At 57.3% G+C, this 22,528-nt stretch overlaps 3 protein-coding genes across 3 annotated transcripts in view; all 3 read left to right on the top strand.

Annotated features, from left to right (window-relative positions):
- Positions 1–1,048: 1,048 nt before the first annotated feature.
- On the top strand, positions 1,049–3,395 carry LOC120404067 (zinc finger protein OZF-like). Its single transcript, XM_039536075.1, has 3 exons — positions 1,049–1,143; positions 1,973–2,740; positions 2,773–3,395. Exons 2-3 carry the CDS (start codon positions 1,991–1,993, stop codon positions 3,106–3,108), a joined length of 1,086 nt encoding a protein of 361 aa, XP_039392009.1. The 5' UTR covers positions 1,049–1,143; positions 1,973–1,990; the 3' UTR covers positions 3,109–3,395.
- A 339-nt stretch (positions 3,396–3,734) lies between these two features.
- LOC120404068 (zinc finger protein 271-like) lies at positions 3,735–19,850 on the top strand. Its single transcript, XM_039536076.1, has 5 exons — positions 3,735–4,534; positions 7,208–7,321; positions 8,180–9,510; positions 16,497–18,256; positions 18,656–19,850. The coding sequence occupies exons 1-4, from the start codon at positions 4,426–4,428 to the stop codon at positions 17,583–17,585; spliced, it is 2,643 nt and encodes an 880-aa protein (XP_039392010.1). The 5' UTR covers positions 3,735–4,425; the 3' UTR covers positions 17,586–18,256; positions 18,656–19,850.
- Positions 19,851–22,030: 2,180 nt separating this feature from the next.
- Positions 22,031–22,528, top strand: part of LOC120403129 (integrin alpha-L-like) — a 33,519-nt gene continuing 33,021 nt past the window's right edge. Inside the window, exon 1 of the mRNA XM_039533892.1 lies at positions 22,031–22,262. Within this exon, the coding sequence (XP_039389826.1) occupies positions 22,199–22,262 (64 nt within the window). The 5' untranslated portion in view covers positions 22,031–22,198. The remainder of the gene's footprint in view (positions 22,263–22,528) is intronic.

Below are 22,528 nucleotides of genomic sequence, written 5' to 3' on the forward strand. Positions count from 1 at the left end.
TGTGCATAGTTCAGTTGTTTATAAAAGATGTACATTGTGCAATTGTTTTGTAGAGAGAAATATTTTGGTTTTCTTGGAATTACACCGCTGGAGTATAAAGGCGTAATAGAGACGTTTAATTTTAATGTACATTTCAGTTAAAAACAAAAAACATGTTAACTCTGTATAGTAAACATGTTTAGATGCTTGTTTTTGAAAAAAAATACGGAAATGAAAAGTAAGTTAGTTTTGTTGATACACCTTGTTACAATAATAAAGTTTTTACATTTTGAAAAATACCTGTCTTGGTGTCCACACTTACAGTGGAGATTTCAAACCGGTAGCAAATTCCCATCACCATTTACAACTCTCATCTTTGTCATCCTGTGCGCCAGAGGTAGCTGATTGTGGCGGATGGTTGATGCTTTGCCAGAACTTGCTACCCCAGGCCAGAGACAGAATTTGCTACCTCTTGCGTTTCCAGGTACTGCTGGCATACAGCAGCTGCGTGGAAGACCTTACAGCAGCTGCAGCGGTACAGCTGTGCCACTGTGAGGTGTGTAGTGTAGAAATAGCCTTTGACGTCAAGGGGAGGTTTACCTTTGATTTCAATGGGGAAAGAACAAGGCCAGCGACCAGTGCTTTTGAAATTCCCACACTCTGTGGATTCAGCAGCTGAGGAGTTTGCCCTACAAGTTGATCTGCCGGGTGCCGACTCAAATCGATTAGGAACCATTTGATGAACTCTGACATTCAGACCTACATTTAAGAGCCTAACCTGCAACCAGCCACCTGTGTGAAATAGGGTGGAATGACCTGGCTGGGCAAACATTTGCTATGTGGATTTTATTTAGCTCCTTGGCGTGGTTAATTTCTTAGACTTGTCCAGGCACGGATGCAGGCACTTTGCATTTAATAGGTTGAATGGCAGTGCTTCTTTCAGTGTATCTGGGGAATTGAAAGAAATAACCATAGAGCTCCCAAGCCTTCCCCAGGTCTAGAGAGGACCAGGCACTGCTGTAAGGGGAACTTAATAAAGGCAGGAACTTCCTGCTCTCAGCTGTTTCCTCTGGAAGTATCAGGCTGGAGTTCCTCAGCACTGAGGGGCTGAATCCAATTGATGAGCTCTCCTGGGAACACCTTTGGGAATAACCCTTCCAAGCGGTGAGTCTCTGGGCTAAAGGGGAAGTGCAGGGGGAGAGAGAGACACAGGCAAAGGCAGGAAATCGCTGCCTGGAGGAAAAGGCTGCCAGGCCCAGGGGAGTGTATCTGAACGGTGGCTGGGACCAGAGGGATCCCGCACGGGCAGGGCTGAGCCCAACAGTCGGGAGAGCATTTGCACCGTATTTAATTTTGTGTTCGTGTGAGGAGTGTGTTACAGGGTCTCGCTGGGTGAAACAGCCACTTGCTATTGGTAGAATAGCGGCGCTACAAGCTGCGGTCAGGCTCCGGTCACCCACTGACCCAAAAACCCTCAGTTATTCACCCAGATCTATGCCAGTTTCCCTGGCTGCGTTACGCAGGAGATCAGACTAGGATCTACGAACGTCTGCCAATCTCCCCACGGCCTTGAGCAAACCTCCAGGGAAAATTCTCCAGCAGCTGAATTCAGGGGCCAGTTGTTGCAAAACGACACTCCAGCCCCTCTCTGCTTTCACGCCCTCAGCCAAACTTGCCATGATCTCCCGGCTGGAGCGCGGGGAGGAGCCGAGCAGCCTGATTCTCCAGGACTCCGAGGAAAGGGAGGGCCTGAAAGGTGAGGAATGAGTGACACCACCTCAGAGATGGTCTGGGAGAGCAGGGAAAAGCTGGGATCCCAGCAAAACCACTGGGAGCTCCCCAGTCTGCCTTGTCCTCTGCAGGTGCCCTGGCCTCATGGCAGGCATCACTCCCAGCTCCCACCTGACCCTGGCAGGAGCCCTCACCTCCCCCAGCCTTGGGGGGATTCGCTTCCTGCCCATCAGCTGCATCTCTCTCTCTCGCTCTCCCCCAGAAGGTGCCAGGACAGCGAATGAGAACGAGGAGGAGAATCCCCAGCAGGAAGGGTCTGCGGGAACAGAGCTGCCCAGGACGTCTGCCACACAGCGGGGAGGAGCCAGCGAGAGCCCGGGCGGGGCAGGACCACAGCAGGGAGAGCCCCTGGAGGAGAACGAAGCCGCCCCGGGGGAGAAACCCTACCAGGGCACCCAGTGCCACAAACACTTCAGCCGCAGCTCCAACCTGCTCCGTCACCGGCGCTCCCACACGGGTGAAAAGCTGTTTCGCTGCACCGTGTGTGGGAAGGGCTTTACGCAGCGCAGGGAACCTCACGGAGCACAGCCAGATCCACGCCGGGGAGCACCCCTCCCAGTGCCCCCAGTGCGGGAAGGCCTTTGCCCTGAGCGCCTCCCTGCACCAGCACCGCCGCAGCCACACCAGAGAGCGGCCCTACACGGGCCTAGAGTGGGGGAAGGGCTTTGGGGTGAGCTCTGCGCTCGTGGTTCACCAACGCATCCACACCTGGGAGCGGCTCTACCTGTGTGAGGAGTGCAGACGCGGCTTCTGCCGCAGCTCCAACCTGGTACGGCACCTGCGCACCCACACCGGGGAGCGGCCCCACAGCTGCACCCAGTGCAGCAAGTGCTTTGGGGAGAGCTCTGCCCTGATCCAGCACCGGCACACCCATGCCAGCGAGCGCCCCTACCAGTGCCTTGACTGTGAGCAGGGCTTCAGCCAGGCCTCCCACCAGGCCCAGCACCGGCACACCCACACCGGGGGGTGGCCTTACGCCTGTGCAGATGGCGCTTCAGGGAGAGCTCCAACCTCATCAAGCACCAGCGGGGGCATTCGGGGGAGCGGCCCTACAAGTGCCCCCAGTGCGGGAAAGGGTTCAGCCACCCCTCCAACCTGATCCACCACCAGCGCACCCACGTGGACATCGAGCCCTTCAAATGGCCTAACTGTGGGAAGAGCTTCACCCAGCATGGCTGGGTCCACACCGGCCAGAAGCCCTACCAGTGCCCCCAGTGTGGGAAGGGCTTCAGCCAGAGCTCCCACTACACCTACCACCAGCACAGGACAGCCACACCGTACAGTGGCCCTTCCGCTATGCCAGCTGTGGGAAGGGCTTTAGCTGCAGCTCCAACCTGATCCAGCACCAGGGGATCCACAGTGAGGGGACCCCTGCCAGCCAATGACAGGGCGGGAGAGGGTGTGGGAAGTTAGGGTGGAAATCAGCTCAGAGAGGCCCTGCCACAGACCCACCTCGGGGAGAGGGGCTCCGTCGTGATTCAGCACCAGGGAATCCCCATCCAAGAAAGCCCCTGCCATTGACCCACAGCCTGTGTGGGAAAGAAGCTGGCATGGTAAGTCAGCCTCGGCCGTCAAGTGAGTTCCCAGTGTGCTGCGGTGGCTGTGAAGGCTGGCCAGGATCCTGGGAATGTTGAATAGCTTGGGGCGGCATCCTGGGGAGGGCGTCATTTGGCTCCGGTGGAGCTCCCGCCGGCATGCCTGCGGCAGGTCCACCGGAGCCCGGGACGAGCGGACCTGCCGCAGTCATGCCTGCGGCGGGTCCCGTCTTCCGCGGCTCGGTGGAGCTCCCGCAGGCATGACTGCGGCAGGTCCGCTCGTCCGGGCTCCGGTGGACCTGCCGCAGGCATGCGGCGGAGCTCCACGAGCCAAATGCCGCCCTCCCAGGATGCGGGCCGCGGGAAGAGGGGACCCGCCGCGGGACTGGGGAAGGGCGGCGCAGCGCTCCGCGCTGCTTGGGGCAGCCTACTTTGTAGAGCCGCCCCTGTTGAATAGGAACCAGGAGGTCATCCCCAGAGACTAGATCCAGTTCTGGTGCCCACAGTTCAAACCGGATGGGTCAGACCAATGGTCCATCTAGCCCAGTATCCTGTCTACCAACAGTGGCCAATGCCAGGTGCTTTGGGGAATGAACAGCACAAGCAATCATTGAGTGATTCATCCCCTGTTGTCCACTCCCAGCTTCTGGTGGCACATTGGAGTGGGTTCATAGGCATTGCCAGACTGGCTCAGATCCTAGCACCAGCTAGCGCCATATTCCAACTCTGACAGTGCCCCAGCTGCTGCAGAGAAAGGTGTGAGAACCCTACAGTAGCACATGTGGGGTAATCTGCCCCCCATGTTAGGTCTCAGCCTGGACTGTAACAGCATAATGGCCTGAAGTGCCGGCCACAAGAATGGTTCCGGGTCTGGCAATACCTTCCTTGTAGCGAAAGACGGAAGAAGCTCCATCTCTTTGGTTTCTCCAAGGGAAGGCTCAGAGGTAACTTGATTCGGGTTTACACGCCCCTGCATGGGAAGGAGATTCCTGAGCAGCTGTGTCTGTCATCCACAAAGTCTGAACGAGATGCACAGCTGGGAGCTGCAGCAGACCGGAACGAAGGTGGACAGTTTTGACAGTGTGGGGAAGCAGCCACTGGGGCAGCCTCCCCAAGGGACATGGTGGATTCTCTATCCCTTGGGGTCTTTAGATGGCGACTGGAAGGTCATCCTCGAAGACATGCTGTAGCTCTGCCACGAGCTGTGGGCTTCATGCAGAGATCTCTGGGTGAGTCTCTGGCCTGTGTTATGGAGCTCAAACTAGATGATCCCAACAGTCCCTTCTGGCCTTAAAATCACCTTTAAACTAGAGAGTCTCATGCTTTGTTGCTTCTGCAGGCAGAGCCCGTTGCACAAGCCAGGGGCTCCTTGCATTCCTCTACTTCCCCTACTAGCTCCCGCGGGCCCCCCTCTCATCCCTTTCTGTTTCTGGGATTCCCCTGCCCTGTCCCTGGGGCTCTGAGTGCCCCGAATGCCTCCGTCCCCCATACAGTTATCCCCTGTTCACCTCCCATTGCTGGGGTTCTATCTGCCTCCCCATCCCCATATCAGAGTCCCTCATTTTCCCTCTACCAAGGGTTCTCTCTGCCCCCATTCCCAGGTCTCTGTGCTCCTATTCCCCCTGTACCAGGGTCCCTCATTCTCCCCCTCATGCCAGGGGCTCTGTATGCCCCCTCACTCCCCCCTTTGCCCCTTCCCCCTGTTCTTATTTTCTTTCTGTCTGGGAGCTGAGTCATGCAGGATGTCAACCTTTGAAACTGAGCTGGGGGTGCTGGGACCCAGGAAGGTGTGAACGGCTGTCATCAACCTCTTCTTTGAGCTATGGACAATTACAGAGATGGTGGAAGCTGTAGCTCCACTAACCAGAGACCAAGGGCAGTGCACACCCCCTATTTCCCCATTCTGTGTTTGGGTCTTTTGGCCAGATCCATGGGGTTCTGTCCATTGATGCCTAGAACGTGGCCTGAAATTGCGGAATTGATCGGCCGTGGCACTCAAAAGTGATTGTGTTACAGACCAACAGAGAAATGTCATCGAAGCTGGTGTAGTGATGTGTGTGGAGATGCTTTGGTGGGAGCTTGAATCGTAACAGATGCCAGGAAAACCATATTGAGAGAGACCCTGGCCCTGAATTACATGGGGTGGGGGAGAAGGTTCAGAGCCTACACGTAAAGGGCTATAGAGCCTCCTTGAAATCACTTTACACCAGCTGAGAGGCTGACCGCATTGGGTCTCCTCCAGTTTCTGGGTCAGACCAAAGGTCCATCTAGGCCAGTATCCCGTCTTCCAATGCCAGGTGCCCCAGAGGGAATGAACAGAACAGGAATCAAGTGATCCATCCCCTGTTACCCATTCCCAGCTTCGGGATTTGGAATCCAAATGCTGCGGGCTCTTTGCTCCGCTGGATCTTGCAGCCTCTTGTAATGATGCCTTTGGCCGGGACCTCTGCATGGACTGAACCCAGGAGCTCTGGATCTAAAAGCTCAAGGCACATCTGCCTGAGTGACGGGATCAGAGCCCTCAGCTGAGAGGCTGTAGGAAGCTCATAAACATCCATAAATATTCTAGATGGGGACACGTGAGTCACCCTGTGTGGGTTATTCTTCAGGTTGGGCGCAAGTCCCAAAGGCCGCTAAAAACCAGAGCTCCCTGCGAGGCCAGACCATGGCCTCCTGGCCTCTCCAGCGCCCGGCTCCTTAGTGCTAGGGCAGGAGCCAGTGACATCTGGGGAATGGCCCCTCTGTGCCCAGAGGCTCCCAGAGGCCTGACCATCCCCCCACCCCCAATATCAGTTCGCAGTGTGTACCCAGATCCCACTCCAGCTCCCAGAGCCAGGGCCGGATTTCCAGTTAGGAACAGGAGACACGTGCCTGGGGCGCCGCCAGCATTCTGAGGGCGCCTAAAAGTCAAAGGGGTGGTTAAAGTTTCATATTTTTGTGGGAAACATGAAGGTCAGCTGCAGGCATGGGGGCGGCGGGGGCTGAAGATGCTGTGCCATGGGGCACATAAGGTGTCAATCTGGCCCTGCCTGGAGCCCCCACTACAGGGGCAGGGGTTACCACAGCCCAGGATATGCCAGGGCCTGGCCCGGGGTGCAGGGTTCCCGGGAGGGCGCGAGGTTCCCGCATTGCAAGTGGGGTGCTGGGTATCCCCGATCTGCCTGCGGGGGGGCTCATCCCGGGGGGGTTAGGCACCGGCTCCTTCCCGGGGGTCTGGTGTGTCTGTTCGGGGCGGGGTGGGGGGAGGCCGTGGCTGGGGCAGATCAGCGGCTCTAGGCGGGCAGGGGGGGGGCCAGCTCCGCGGCCTCCCGATGCGGGCGGCCTGGCGAGCTCAGAGTTAAAACCAGCGAGCTCCGAGCCGGAAGGGAGCGGCCGGCGCTGCCCCGGCCCACGTGCGGCGGGAGCGGGGAGAGGCGGCGGGGCCCCGGGGAGACGCAGCCGCAGCCGCAGAGGCAGGAAATCGCTGCCCGGGGGGTGTGGCTCGGAGCCGACCTGGGACCGGAGACCTCCCCCCCCGCGCCCCTCTCTGCAGCCAGCTCCGGGGTCTGTGCAGCTGAGCCCGGCAGGGTCCCTGCTCCAGCCCTGGGTTGTTTCCTGCCCTGCCCTCCGCCTGCACGTTCAACAAACCTCCCGTGCTTAGATCCACGTGCAGCTCCTTCCTGTCCGGACCCCGGACCCATCGCTGCAAGGGCCAGCCCCGTGCCTGGAGATCCCTGATTCCCCTGCAGGGGGCGCGGCCCATCTGCCCCCAGGGGTCTCCCTGCCTCAAAGGGCCCCTAGGAACATCCCCCCGCCCCCCAGGAGAGAGCTGGGCCGGGGTCCAAGCCCCGGCATGTTCTTTGCACCGAGTCCTGGTGGAGATTTCACTGAGCCCCGTCTCACCTGTTTCTTCTCCTGCACAGGATTCCCCATCCTCGACCCAACCACGACCCCCCGGATGGAGCGAGGGGAAGAGCCCAGGGTGCGAGATCTCCAGGGCTCCGAGGGGAGGGAGATCCCGAGAGGTGCTTGCGCAGGTGAGGAATGAGCGACACTGGCATCCAGGGACGAAGGGAAGAGCTGGGATCCCAGCAAAGCCACCAGGAGCCCCCCAATTCTCTCAGCTCATATGACAGCACGTACATGCCTTGCTCAGGTTCAGTGCCCCACTGCGCCAGGTGCTGCACAAACAGAGACCTTGCACCTGACCCGAAGAGCTTTCACTCTTACGAGGCAAAGGGTGCTGGGCGGGAAAGGGATGCAACATACAAGGGTTTGGCTTGACAGAGCTCCGTGGATCTCCAGATCCACAGCTAATGTCAATCAGTGTTGCTCATTGATTCACACCAGCCCCCTTGACTCCCGTGGAGCTATGGGTGATTCGCACCAGCTGCGGATCAAGCCCCATCAACTCCATCGGAGTGATGCCCATTTACACAAGCATGGGATCTAGCTTGATCTGCACCTTAAATACCAGCTGGTACTCACCGCTTCCTTCGTCCTTGGTATAAAAGATTAAATGAGCGTTGCAATGTGAGTTTCAGAGAGATCCTCATTACCCAAGGCTCTGAGTTTTCCCTCCTACCCTTCGTATCACGTACAAATGTAAATAATTCCCTAATCATCTCGTCTCACTCAGTATCATCCCAAGCAGGTCACTCCCAGATCCCACCTGTCCTGCCTAACGCCTGGCAGGAGCCCTCCCTCCCCTCAGCCTTTCTCTGAGGGCTCAGCTGGGCCAATGGAGTGGACACCCCCCCCCCCCTTCAGGGAAGGGTTTGTGGGAATTCGCTTCCTGCCCATCAGGTTTTCTGCTCTGTGACAAACCCTTTTGCCTCCCTTCTCTCGCCAGCACAGGGAACAAGCCCTGGCTGGATTCTCTCTCTCTCTCCCAGTAGGTGCCGGGACAACCAGTGAGAATGGGGAGGAGACTCCCCAGCACGACGGGCCTGCAAAACCAGAGCAACACGGGACGTCCTGGAGCCCCGAGCAGGGAGATGTCGGTGGGGCAGGACGGCAGCAAGGAGAGCTCCCGAGGGAGAGCTCTGCTGAACGGGAAGGAGATCCCTGGCAGCTCCAAGACTCCTCTGGGTGTCAGGAGGAGAGACTGGCCATATGTGGGCAGTGTGGGGAGAGCTTCTCTCAATACAAAGACCTCGCTGAGCACCAGAGATCCCATAGAGGGGAGAGACCCCATCAATGCCCTGACTGCAGGAAGGGTTTCACCTGCAGCTCCCACCTCCTCCAGCACCAGCGCACCCACACTGGCGAGAGACCCTTCCAGTGCCCCGACTGCGGGAAGGGCTTTGGGGTCAGCTCCCACCTCGTTGTCCACCAGCGGGTCCACACAGGGGAGCGCCCCTACAAATGCCCCGACTGCGGGAAGGGCTTCAGCCAGAGCTCCCACCTGGCCAAGCACCAGCGCACCCACACCGGGGAGCGGCCCTACAGGTGTGCGGCCTGTGGGAAGAGCTTTGGGGACAGCTCCTACCTGATCCAGCACCAGCACACCCACACCGAGGAAAGCCCTGGCCTGGCCGGTGGGATGGGTGCGGAGGAGAGGCCTTACCCTTGTCCCCATTGCGGGAAGAGCTTTGGCACCAAGCTGGCCCTGAGCCGGCACCAGAAGGTGCACAGCGAGGAGCGGCCCTATGAGTGCGCCGAGTGCGGGAAGAGCTTCAAGCTAAGCCGGCTGCTTATCCAACACCAGCGGATCCACACCGGGGAGCGGCCCTACCGATGCCCCGACTGCGGGCAGAGCTTCGGCCGCAGCTCCCACCTCCGCTCGCACCAGCACATCCACACCGGCGAGAAACCCCACCCCTGCCCTGACTGCGGGAAGGGCTTCAGCCACGGCTTCCAGCTGGCTCAGCACCGGCGCGTCCACACGGGGGAGCGGCCCTATGGGTGCCCTGACTGCGGGCGCAGCTTCAGCCACCGCTCCACCCTCATCAAGCACCAGCGCACCCACACCGGGGAGCGGCCCTACCACTGTGCCCAGTGTGGCAAGGACTTCAACTGGAGCTCGGCCTTCATCAAGCACCGCCGGACCCACTCGGAGGAGCGGCCCTTCCGCTGCGCGGACTGCGGGAAGGGCTTTCGCGAGAGCTGCACCCTCATCCAGCACCAGAAGATCCACTCGGAAGAGAAACCCTACAAATGCCCCGACTGCTGCAAGAGCTTCAGCCTCAGCTCCTACCTTGCCAGGCACCAGAAAATGCACACGGCCTAGGGACACCAACGGAGGGGCCTGCCCTGCCCGCACAGGGGCATTGTGGGTACCTTTCTGAAGTGGGTGTGCACCCCCTGCTTGCACAGAGATGTCCTCTCGCCTTCCCTCTGGTGACTGGAGCGTGTATCAGAATTTATGTGGAATTTGTGGCCCTGGAGGTTTTTAAGAACAGTTCCAGATCTCGGACAGGTCCCACCTCTCATTGATGGTCTAGGTATATTTGATCCTGCCTCAATGTGGAGGGAGGACTGGAGGACTAGCTGCCTTGGCAGGGGGGATAGCTCAGTGATTTGAGCACTGGCCTGCTAAACCCAGGGTGGTGAGTTCAGTCCTTGAGGGGGCCACTTCGGGAACAGTGGTAAAAATCTGTCTGGGGATTGGTCCTGCTTTGAGCAGGGGGTTGGACTAGGTGATCTCCTCAGGTCCCTTCCAACCTGATAGTTTGTGATTCTGTGACTTCTCAAGGACCCTTCCAGCCCTACATCTCTGTGAGTCTGCTGCTAACCCCTAAACTGATTGAATTTCCCATGGGACAAAAACTTTGAATTTCAGAGATTTTAAAAATTTGATTTTTTTTGTCCTGATTTGTTGAAAGCTCCAATTTTTTCACATAGTATTATTACTGGGCACAATATTTCATTTGATTTATTGTTTTGACTAATTATCTTCTGTGATATGAGACGCAGTGTGGTCTAGGGCAGTGTTTCACCACCAGCGCCTTTTCTTGTGGCCACAGCCTCCTGGGCTGTGATGGGGGCGGAGAGGCGCAAAGCAGTGGCCCCTCTGCCAGGGCCGCCAGCAGTGGTTGGTCCCTGCCCCCCTTGGGAGACACAAAAGCTGGAGGTGCAGGCGGCTGGTGAATTCCCCACATTCCCCAGGGGTGGGGGGTAGGCTTCAGCCATGGGGCTTTGGTCTCCATCCATGCCGTGGCAGGCTCTGATTCAGGCTCTGGCCCCAGGCTCACCATCCCCTACACCATCACCACTCCCCATTATCCCTGGGCCCTGCTGCCTCCCTGCCCCCTCCCCATCCAGGGCTTAATCTGTCCCAGGGCTTGCTGGGGCTGAGTAAGTCTGCTGTGAAAAATATTAACAAACATACAAAGATCACTTTCACAGCAGAAGACTTACCAGCTAACAAGTCTTAGGCAGGGCCGCCCAGAGAATTCCGGGGGCCTGGGGTCTTCGGTGGCGGGGGGCCCTTCCGTTCCGGGACCGCCGCCGAAGTGTTCCAAAGACCCATGGCGGGGGCCCCCCCTGCCGCCGAATTACCGCCGAAGCGGGACCCGCCACCGAAGTGCAGCCCGGTCTTCGGGGCACTTCGGCGGCGGGTCCCGGAACGGAAGGGCCCCCCGCCGCCGAATTACTGCCGAAGACCGAGCTGAACTTTGGCGGCGGGTCCCGCTTCGGCGGTAATTCGGCGGCGTGGGGTCCTTCCGCCCCGGAGCGGAAGGACCCCCCCGCAGGCAAAGACCAGGAGCGAAGAAGCTCCTGCGCCCGGCCCCGCAAGAGTTTTCCGGGCCCCCCGGAGCGAGTGAGGGACCCCGCTCCAGGGGCCCCGAAAAACTCTCGTGGGGGCCCCTGCTGGTCCCGGGGCCTGGGGCAAATTGCCCCTCTTGCCCCCCCCCCCGGGCGGCCCTGGTCTTGGGGGGGGGAAAGTACAACCAAAAAAGCAAAAGAAACAACAAAAAAGAACACGTGAAGCACCTTATTTGTGTTTCTATTCTGTTTATGTCCAGTAAAGAATAGAAACAGCTGTAAATTATTTTCATTACTGAGTCTGAAAAAACCCTACGTGAATCCATTACAAAGTTCCGACTGCCACAGACCCCTCCTAGCTGGAGCTGTGAGTGGGGGGGCCGGGCACAGGGGAGATGCAGAGAGGAGAGTCTCAGGGGAGGGAGAGAAACAGCAGCAGAGACAGGAAATCCCTGCCTGGAGGAAGCAGCTGCAGGGACAAGGGGATGGGAACCTGAACCACAGCTGAGACCAGCTTGATCCCCCAAGCCAGCCCTGGGAGCTGCATGGAGGGAGGCGGGGTCTGTGCAGCTGAGCCCAGAAGGGTTCTCCACCCCACCCCTCCAGCAAGTTTAAGGGCAGCACAGGAGATCCGTGCAGCAGAGTGCCCCGGCCACATTTGGGTGTCATGGGGTGCGTGAACACAATAGGCTGCTGGGAACAGGAGGGGCTGCTCCCTGAGAGGCCAGACAGACGGATGTTCCCAGGTGGGGGCAGCCATCTGTCTCCATAAGGCACCCAGCTCCTCTCTCCACAGCGCTTAGCTGCTAGTTCTCCTGGGCCCAGAGCAGCCTGAGAAGCTCCCAGGCACCTGGCCACACCCCATCTTGATGTGTGTGTGGGGAACCCATGATTCGTCGCATGTCACCCCAGAATTGTCAGATTCCGATGGGCTTTTCACTGTCAGACTTGGTCTTTGCAGGGAGGCTTCTCCCTGTGTGACTTAAATAAACCAGGATTTTTTAAAAAAGGAAACTAGGAAAAACAATTCCATCATGTACGACCCTAAGAATCTTATCACACAGGTGACTGGTGAGGCCTGAGCACCTTTTGTTCTGTGGACCAGCCACTAGAGGGGGATGTGGCAACGCTTTTAGCCCACAAGCCACACAAACAATTGGTCGACAAGCACTGAATGTCGGATCAGCTTCCCTGAGTTCTCTCCCTAGCTCTGGGAGGGATGTGGGGCCTGGTGGGGTGGAGCAGGCTGGGCTGGGAGCCAGGACTCCTGGGTTCTATCTGCAGTGCTGGGAGGGGCGTGGAGTCTAGAGCAGTGGTTACAGATCAGATCATAGGGGAACACCATGTTCTGGCCTGTTCCTTACAAAAGACGGTCCCCGCCAGGGCCTGGGGACGCTGGAGGCTCCCAGGCATTCTGCGGCCCTGCCCCAAGCTATCCATTCCCAGCAGGTGTCCAGACCCCGCTCCCCCCGTGAGGATCTAGTTCCCAGCTGGCTGTGATCGCTGTGGCCCCTGGGGAATGAACACCCCCTCCTGCTTTGCACTCTCCTGGCTCTGGTCCCGGAGCCCCAGTTATAATGGCCTTGGATGCATCAGAGAAAGAGCCATTGGGGGGGGGGGTGCATGGTTCCTTCATTAGGAACATCCCGTGGGGGTGGAATTCCCAGTAGATTTTATAGGGTGCTGCATTAAAGTTCAGCCAGGCCCGTAATGGGTCCCCCAATATCTGCTCCTGCTGTGAGTTCTCTCTGGGACTGTGAGCCTGCAAGGATCCGGTCTCTCCTGCCCCACACAGCCCTAGCCGGGGTGTCTGTGTTCTCCGCCCCAGGGAATCTGCACCAGTCCGCCGAGCTCCCCCCACGCTGGCTCCTCGGGGTCTCAGCTGAACCCCCAAACCAAGACCTGGTGCCAGGGCGGGCTTGGATGGGCACTGGGGCAGCTGAGCAGGGCCACCACCCCGGTGAGACTGGGGGATCGGAAGATGAGGCAAGAGGAGCCAACGGATGGGCATGTGGGTATGCTGGGGATGGGGGGCCAGGGGTCTCCCCGAAGGTGTAGGGAATGGTGCATCCCCCACAGGAGGGATCTATACCCCCTTCTCTCCAGCCCAGCCCCCCCGGGGGACCCTGCATCCCTCCGCCCCGTGCAGAGCCTTTCCCTGCTGCTGGCGCCGCCAGGCCGGGCTGTCCAAAACGGATCTTCCCAGAGCGGAGCCGTCCGCGGGGTTGCAATAGCGCAGGGACCTTCCTGTCCAACCCCCTGCCTGCACCCTGGGCTGGAGACTCCGGCACCACCTGCTGCCCACGGGGCCGGATCCCCCGGCTGCAATGAGACCCCCGCCCCCGGGAACCAACCAATAACCCGCCCCACCCCGTGCGCTGCGGCCGGCGGTGAGTGGGGGCGCACAGGAGGGAGGGAAACTGCAGCCGAAGCAGGAAATCGCTGCCTGGAGGAAGCGGCCGCAGGGCCGGGTGGGCTGAGCCGAAGGGTGGGGGCCGGGAGCGGAGGACCCCACCCCAGACAGCTCTAGGGCAGTCCTGGGGGAGGCGGGTCTGTGCAGCTGAGCCCAGCAGCCCCGCCCAGCAGCGAGCCCCCGGGACACCGCTGGAGGTTGAGGTTTGTACCACTTCCTTGGAGCAAAGTTACTGACCCCAGGCAGAGAAGAGGAGACGTGCGCCGAGATCTGTCCCCCCCCCCTCCACCCCCAGCACTCAGGGGTGCTGGGAGAATTTGTGTGAGAGCCACTGAACCAAACTGTCAACCCCAGATCGGCTAGAAACCACCCCCTAGTCCCAGCACCTCTGCCGCTCTGTGCGCAGCACTGACATGGCACGAAAAGGGTTAACGCGCTGTGTGGTTTCAAGGCCCTTAGGTGATCTTTGCAAGATGAGTTCTACTGCGAAGTGTGACTCATGCCTCAAAACACCTCTTCCCTGCGTCATAGGTCAGAGCAGTAACACGGTAACAGCCCTCGCTGTGCCAGAACTTGGGGTGGGGGGCGGGGGTGTTGGATGAGATTATAAATGTAGATGACAGAGGCACTGGTGTTGATGGAAGATAGACTTCTGGGAGGTATTCACATTGGTACGGCATGACATTTTGAATAAAAACTAGACCAATGTAAAATTAACCTGGCACACATGAGAGGGACCAAAAGCCGGCTAAGCGATGGGTGTGAAAATGTAACTATAAATGGGGAATCATCATCAAGTGGGTGTATTTCTAGCGGGGTTCCACCACAGGGATCATGGCCCCCCACTATGTAACATTTTTATCGATGGCCTGGAAGGAAACATAAAACCGTCACTGATAAAGTTTGCAGACAACACACAAACTGGGAGAAGCGATGGATAACGAGGAGGACAGAGCGAGCTGGATTGTTTGGTAGACTGGGTGGAAGCGAACAATCTGTTTCAATATGGGTGAAAGTAACACTCAACACTTACTGGAGTAGGAGGCGGGGCCTCGGGCGGAAGGAGCGGGGCTGGGGGGTCAGCATCCCCCAGCCAGCCCCTCCACGCTGCCTGGCCCGCGCCGCCTGGGGCAATTTAAATCGCTGGCCCCGGGGCAGCTGCTCGTTTTGCCCTCAAAGCAGGGTCCTTTGCCGCAGCAGCGCTTTAACGTCAGCTGCATACGGGCCGGTATGAGCAGCCACTTTTTACCAATACGCCGGACCTCGGCCCGTACCAGCTTACTTTCACCCCTGGCTAGATGTGAATGTGTAGAAACAATGTAGATGATGCTTATAACTTTACCCTGGGAAGCAATGCCTCTGAAGACCTGGGGGTCATGGCAGATAATCAGCTGACCATGAGCTCCCCATGTGATGCAGTGGCCGAAAGGGTTAAGACATCATTTAGTTGGTGTTGGTCCTGCTTTGAGCAGGGGGTTGGACTAGATGACCTCCTGAGGTCTCTTCCCACCCGAAGCGTCTATGATTCTATGCATAAGCGGATGCATATGCAGCGGTATCGTGAGTAGGAGTAGGGTGGTTACTTCACTTCTATATTTGGCACTGGTGTGACCACTGCCGGAGCACTGTGTGTTCCATTCTTGTGTCCACAATTCAAGAAGGATGTTGATACATTGGCGAGAGGGTTCAGAAAAGAGCCACGAGAATGATTAAAGGATTAAGAAACAGGCTTTATAGTGATAGATTCCAGGAGCTCAGTCTATTTAGTTTAACAAGGAGAAGGTTAAGGGGTGACTTGATTACAATCTTTAAGCACCTGCAGGGGGAACAAATATTTGATAATGGGTTTTTCAGTGAAGTATCCAAATATGTAAGACAATCCCATGACTGCAAGTTGAAGCTAGACAAATTCAGGCTGGAAATAAAATGTCCGTTTTTACAGTGAGGGTAATTAACAACTGGAAGATTTTAGCAGGGGTCGTGGTGGATTCTCCATCCCTGGCAATTTTAAAATCGATGGGATGTTTTTGTGTAAAAGATCCGCTCTAGGAATTATTTTAGGAAAGTTCTTTGGCCTGTGTTAAGCGGGAGTTCACAACAGATGATCCCAACGGCCTCTTTTGGCCTTAGAATCTATGAATTGTGCTGGGTGGTGCACAGATCCTGATTAAGATCTGGGCCCCCATTGTGCACAGACCTAGTCTGAGATCAAGCCCCATTGTCCCAGACACCACACAGACCCCTACCAAGATCAGGGTCCCGCATTGTGGTGGTGGCTGCATAGACCGTGACCGAGATCAGGACCCCCATTCCACTAAGGAGCTGCACAGACACACAGTGAAAGACCGTCCCTGCTCTGAAGAGCTCACAGTCTAAATAGACAAAGGCAGGATTATTATCCCCATTTTATAGATGGGGAAACTGAGGCCCAGAGAGATGCAGTGACTCACCCAGACAGTCTGTAGCAGAGTTCGGAACTGAACCCAGATTTCCTGAGTCACAGCCTAGTGCCTGAGGCTCGAGGCTGGCCATTTAGATGAGCCCGAGGAAGTGTAACAACAAACAGTAAATGCTAGTTAGCCATCAATTTGCAGCTGGTGCCCTGTACTCAAAGCATGCATTACTGACTCCCATCCCTCCTGCCTGACCCCTGACCCCTATCTGAGCCCTCCCCTCCCCCAGTCTTTCTCTGAGGGCTCAGATAGGCCACTGCAGCAAAACCGCCTCCTCCTCTCCCCTCAGGGAAGGGTTTGGTTGGTTTCATTTCCTGCCCATGAGGTTTTCTGCTCAGGGACAAACTCCTTTGCCTCCCCGTCTCTCCCCAGCAGAGGGAAGAAGCCCCAGCGGGATTTTCTCTCTCTCCCAGCAGGAAGGGCCTGCAGGAGCAGAGTCGCAGGGGAGGTCCCAGAGCCTCAAGTGGGGAGATGCTGGCAGGTGACAGGGCAGGATGGCAGCAGGGGGAAGAGAGGACGGGGCAGTGCTGGAAAAGGACTCTGTCTTTGCAGATCCGGGGAGATCAGAGCTTGGATCTGAGTCATATTGTGTGTGGTTCATTCTCTCTCTCCCAGCAAGTGCCGGGACGGGAGTGAAAACGAGGAGGAGCCGGGGCAGTCTCGGGAAGAGGTGTGGCCAGAACCCCACAAATGTCCCTCTTGCCACCCGAGCTGGGGGAGCCACTGACCATCTGCAGCCAGTGCGGGAAGAGCTACAGCCTGAGCACCCAGTTCCTGCGGCACCAGCGGACCCACGTCCGTGAAAAACCCTTCAAGTGCGACGAGTGCGGGAAGAGCTTCGTGGACAGCTCGGCCCTGCTCACGCACCGGCGTGTCCACACCGGGGAGCGGCCCTACCGCTGCGCCGACTGTGGCCGGAGCTTCAGCCGCAGCTCCAACCTGATCCGGCACCAGCGCACCCACCGGGGACTGCGGCCCCACCAGTGCCCCGATTGCGGGAAGAGCTTTGCTGAGGCCGCCTGCTTCCTGCAGCACCGGCACTCCCATGCAGGCGAGCGCCCCTACCTCTGCCCTGACTGCGGGAAGAGCTTCCGCCACCGCTCCGTCCTCCTGGCCCACCGCCGCACCCACCTGGGGGAGCGGCCCTACACCTGCTCTGATTGTGGGAGGAGCTTCCACCAGAGCTCCCAGCTCTCCGCCCACTGCCGGGCTCACCTGGGCGTCAGGCCCTTCCAGTGCCCTGACTGTGGGAAGAGCTTCTTGGACAGTTCCTCTCTGATCATCCACCAGCGCATCCACACCGGAGAGAAACCCTACAGGTGCCCCGAGTGCGGGCGCAGCTTCAGCCGCAGCTCCAACCTCCTCCGGCATCAGCGCCTCCATGCCAAGGAGCAGCCCTTCAAGTGCCCCCAGTGCGGGAGGAGCTTCCGGGATGGCTCAGGTCTGGCTCAGCACGAGGGGTCCCACCTGAAAGCTAAGACGTACCAGTGCACCCAGTGTGGGAAGGGTTTCAGCCAGAGCGCCACCCTCATTAGGCATCAGAGAATTCACACCGGGGAGCGGCCCTACACCTGCTCTGAGTGCGGGAAGAGCTTCAGCCAGAGCTCCACCCTCTTCCGACACCGGAGGATCCACACAGGCGAAAGGCCCTACAAGTGTCCCCAGTGTGGGAAAAGCTTCATCGAGAGCTCGGCCCTGATCCAGCATCAGAGAAGTCACACGTGACAGAGGCTACTAGGGGAGTGCATCCATTGGAAGTCAACCATTGGCCAGTATCAGAGTGGTGCTGGTAGGAGCAGGTGCCTGGAATATCATGGATTAATTGGCGGGAGGAAACATCAACCATTGGCCAATGTCAACGTGGTATTGGCATGACAGCATGGCTGGAACATCGTAGATTAATTGGCTGGAGGAGAGCATCAACTATTGACCAATATCACCATGGTGTTGTTGTGCATTTGTGTCTGGAATATCATAGATTCATCAGATGGATGAGAATGTCAACAACTGGCCAATGTCAACATGGCTTTGGTGTGAGAAGTGTGCCTGAATTATCACAAATTAATCAACGGGAGGAGGTCAACCATTGGCCAATGTCAACATGGTTTTGGTGTGAGAATGTGGCTGGATTATCGTAGATAAATCAACCCGAGGCGAAGATCAACCATTGGCCAATGTCAACGTGGTTTTGATGTGAGAATGTGGCTGGACTATCATAGATAAATTGACTGGAATTTTCAAATGACCCTAATGGTGTGACCAGGTTCGAAATCCCCCCTTGGAAATCCCAACCATAGGTGTGGAAGGCCAGGAAGAACCATTACTATCACCCAGCCTGTCCTTGTGCCTAGCACGATGATATACTGACGTTCAGGAGGTGCGGAGTCTGCTCAGTGGTAATTGTACTTTCCTGTCTCTGTACGAATTGTCTTTTCCAAGGTCTGTTTGACGTGGTATTTAACAAGGTGAAACAGCATTTCCCAAAACAAGACCCCGTCATTTCTGCCGTGTAAATGGACCAAATGTCAGTGTTCAGAGTGACCTGCAGAGGGGGAGGAGGGGAAATTAAGGCAGGGTTTGGGCCCCTTTTCTTTATCTTTTATGAAAAAAGTCTGGCCCTTTTATTTTTAAAAAAATTCTGCTTGGTTTGGGTGTGTCCCACAGTAAAGCCGTGTCTACACACAACATTTGTAGCTCTTTCACTACACCGGTCTAGTCACAGTAGCGTGGGATCAGTTATACTGTTAGGAAGGGAATGTTTTTGTATTATTGCTGTTCATTTCTATTGACCATAGTGCCTAGGAATCCTTGGTGTGGACCAATACCCCGTGGTGTTTGGTGCTGTACAAACACGGAACAAGACGTCAGTCCCTGCCCCAGAAACCGTACAATCTAAGTCCGAAACAAGAGACCACCGATGGATACAGACGGAATGATGGTGGAGTACAAGGAAACAATGGGACAGTACTGGTCAGCGTGACTGACTGTGATCTCAGCACCAGCAGGCTCACCACTGTCAAGTTTTTGGTAGGACTGATGGCATAGGAGGGATTTGAAGGAGGAGGATGTTTAAGGGGGAGCCCCCTCCCCGGCGTGAGGGGTCAGCGGGGAGAAAGCACAAAGGGGCTGGTTGGAAAATGTTAATCCAATCTGGGCTGAATAATGGTCAGTGATGGAGAGTCCACCACGACCCTTGGAGAGTGGTGTTTATGCTTAATTATTATCCTCACAAAACTTTGCTCCTTAGTTCCTGTCTGAATTTGTCTAGCTTCAACCTCCAGCCATTAGATTTTGTTATGCAATGTAACTGTATCAGTAAAAAAAAAAAAAAAATCACACCCTGACCAACAAAGCTCTGCTGGTAAAAGACCTAGGGGAGACAGTAATACTGGTGAAAAAGGCCCGTTGTAGGGTGACCAAATGTCCTGATTTTATAGGGACAGTCCCAATTTTTGGGTCTTTTTCTTATCTAGGCTCCTATTACCCCCCACCCCCATCCCGATTTTTCACACTTGCTGTCCGGTCACCCTGGCCTGCTGTTGGAATAGCTTATTCTGGCCGGGGAACTGATACAATCCAAGCTAAAATAACTCTTTTGGTGGTATAAGCGATGTCTCCACTAGGCGGCTTGCTAATATAACTATCCTGCTATAACAGGGGTTCGCAAACTCTTTTTGCTGGGACGGGGACCCCCTTTGAAAATATTTCCAGCTGTGATGACCTCCCCCAAAAAAGCAGCGCCCCCCCCATACCATGCCATCCTTCCTTCTGCGCTGCTGCTGGCAACAGCGCTGCCTTCAGGCCTGCAGCCACCGCTCTCGCGACCCCCCTACGATAGTCTTGTGGCCCCTTTTTGGGCCAGGAGCCCCCAGTTTGAGAAACTCTGTGCTATAAATTATAAACCCAAAGAAAAGCTCTGGGTAAGCGCGTCTCTCTTACCAACAGAAGTTGGTCCATTCAAAGATATTACAAAACCTCACCCACCTGGTCTCTGATCTCTTGGGACCAGCCCGGCTACCACAACACTGCGTAAGCTACACGGAAAGGTCTTTCTAGTGTAGACGAGACCCAATGCTGTGTGGCTAGACCATGTGGGGAGGGGTTCGGAGTCTACTCCGTCCATGCTCCAGTAGCTCGTGGAGCAGAGATGTATTCTGTTAGATCGGGGTGGCCAACCTGTGGCTCCGGAGCCACATGCGGCTCTTCAGAAGTTAATATGCGGCTCCTTGTATAGGCACCGACTCCGGGTCTGGAGCTACAGTCACCAACTTTCCAATGGGCCGGGGGGAAGCTCACTGCTGAACCCCTGGCTCTGCCACAGGCCCTGCCCCCACTCCACCCCTTCCTGCCCCCTCCCCTGAGCCTGCCGTGCCCTCGCTCCTCCCCCTCTCCGCCCCAGAGTCTCCTGCACGCCACAAAACAGGTGCGAGAATGGAGTGGGAGGAGCTGCTGGTGGGCGGGAGGTGCTGGGAGCAGGGGGGCAGGGAGCTGATGGGGGGCTGCTAATGTATTACTGTGGCTCTTTGACAATGTACATTGGTAAATTCTGGCTCCTTCTCGGGTTCAGGTTGGCCACCCCTGTGTTAGATCAACAAGGCCCAGGGTTCAGTCATTCCATTGGTCATAGGCGTCGACTCCGTGGGTGCTCTGGGGCTGGAGCACCCACAGGGAAAAATTGGTGGGTGCTCTGCACCCACCGGCATCTCCCTGCCCCCTCCCCGCCCCAGCTTACCTCCACCTCCGCTCCGCCTCCTCCCCTCAGCGTGCCACGTGCCCACTTTTCCCCCCTAGCTCCCAGCTCTTGCGCTGCAAAACAGCTGTTTCGCGCTACTGGGAATACGATGCGCTCAGGGAAGAGACGGGGCCGGGGCTGGGATTTGGGGATGGGGTCCAATAGGGGCAGGGAGGGGGTGGAGTTGGGGCGGGGACATTAGGGAAGGGGTTGAAATGGGGGTGGGGAAAGGGTGGAGTCAGGGCGGGGCCAGGGGTGAGGGAGCGCGAGCACCCACCGGCGCCGGGGAAAGTAGAGGCTTATGCCGTTGGCTGTGGCAGTGCAGGTGGGGTAGGGAATTATTCCCTTGGGGTTGGGGAGGGGGTTATTAACCATCTCCCAAGGGAAATCCAGCAGCAGGTGCCGTTAGTGGGGCTGGCCGCACGGTTACAGGCCTGCTCCGGGGAAGTGAGGGGGTTGGGAGATTCATAACTTTAAGTCTACAGTAGATTCCTTGTGAGACGCAGCTGGCGGGAGTGTGTGTGTGGGGGGGGGGCGTTGGGGCTGTTTATAGAGGGATCTCTCGCCTGTGCTGAGATGCAGCAGCTTCTGGAGTGGAGCGTGGGCATGTTTACCAGGAACACTGCACAATGCTTTAGGAGGGAAGTGAAAGAGAATCCTGTAGTCGACGCCACAACTGGAGGGGGAGGTAATGGGGTATAACGGGAAATGAACTGAATTACCCAACTGGGATGCTATTGTTATTGCTGTTTGTATCACAGGAGCAGCCAGGGGCTTTAACTGAGCTCAGACGCCCATTGTGCTGCCCAGACACACAGTGAGACCATCCCTGCCCCCAGGAACGTAAAGGCTCTAGGCAGAGCAAGGAGCATTTTTCAGATGGGGAGACGAAGGCTCAGAGGCTCGGTGACCTGACCAAGGTTCCCCAGGAGCTAATAGCGGAGCCAGGAAATGAACGCAGGTCTCCAGCACAAGGCCCTGGCCCCCTCCTGGTTCTGCCAGCAGGCTGTGGGGTCACTCACGCCCCGATGCTGGGGGGGGAGGTCTGGGCTCAGTTTCTTCCATTCAGCCCATCACAGTGGGATCTCTTGGCATCAACAGGCACAACCCCTACTCCCAAAGCCAGGGCACCCCAGTACCACAGTTTACACGTAGGCCCCCCTTTTCCAGTCGGGGTCCCCTGACACGACACCCCCCACCCCCACCCCGAACCTGCTGCTCGGAGGACACCTGACCCAAACAAGGCAGGATTTTCTGACCCTCCCCCACCAGATGTTTCGAATTTTGTAACGGGAAAGGAGCCCGATGAGCGGAAGGAAATGCTGTCGCTCGGCAGATGCTTCTGTGCTCCTCTCCCCCTCCCCCGCAGGCCCGCTGCTGACCCCGCCCCCGTGGGAAAAGCGGGTGATAGAAATCTGCATAATCATTTCCCCAGAACTCTGTTTCCAGCACCTCGAGCTGGCTGCTCCCCCCTCCGCCTCCGCCCGGTTGCTGTCTCCACGACGGGCTAGTGAGCCCGCCCGGCCGGATTTCTCCCTTTGCCATCATGCCCCGCGCCATCTAACACCCCAGATCCCCAGGCATCCATCACGCGCCAGATCCCGACATGGCCAGGACCCTATGTGCCTTCCCTCTGCTGCTGCTGCTGCTGCTCGGGCCGCCTCTCCAAGGTGGGTTGAATTGAGGGAGCAGGTTTGCTCAATCTGAGCCCCATTCTGGGTGCATGTGGAAGGCCCAGGGGTTGGAGGGTGCAAAGCACCTGGTGGGGCAGCGGATTGACGGGGGAGGCAGCCGGGCTGAGAGGTTGGTTTGGCACCAGCCCCAGGGGATGGCGTAGGTTTGGTGAAGACGGTGATGGGGATGGGAAGAACCAACCCTGGGCACCGCCGTTGGTTTGTGGGTTCCTCTCACTCCAGCAGCTGGCCTCGGGAGGCGG

Source organism: Mauremys reevesii, linkage group 4 (assembly GCF_016161935.1).
Source record: "Mauremys reevesii isolate NIE-2019 linkage group 4, ASM1616193v1, whole genome shotgun sequence".
NCBI lineage: Eukaryota > Metazoa > Chordata > Testudines > Geoemydidae > Mauremys > Mauremys reevesii.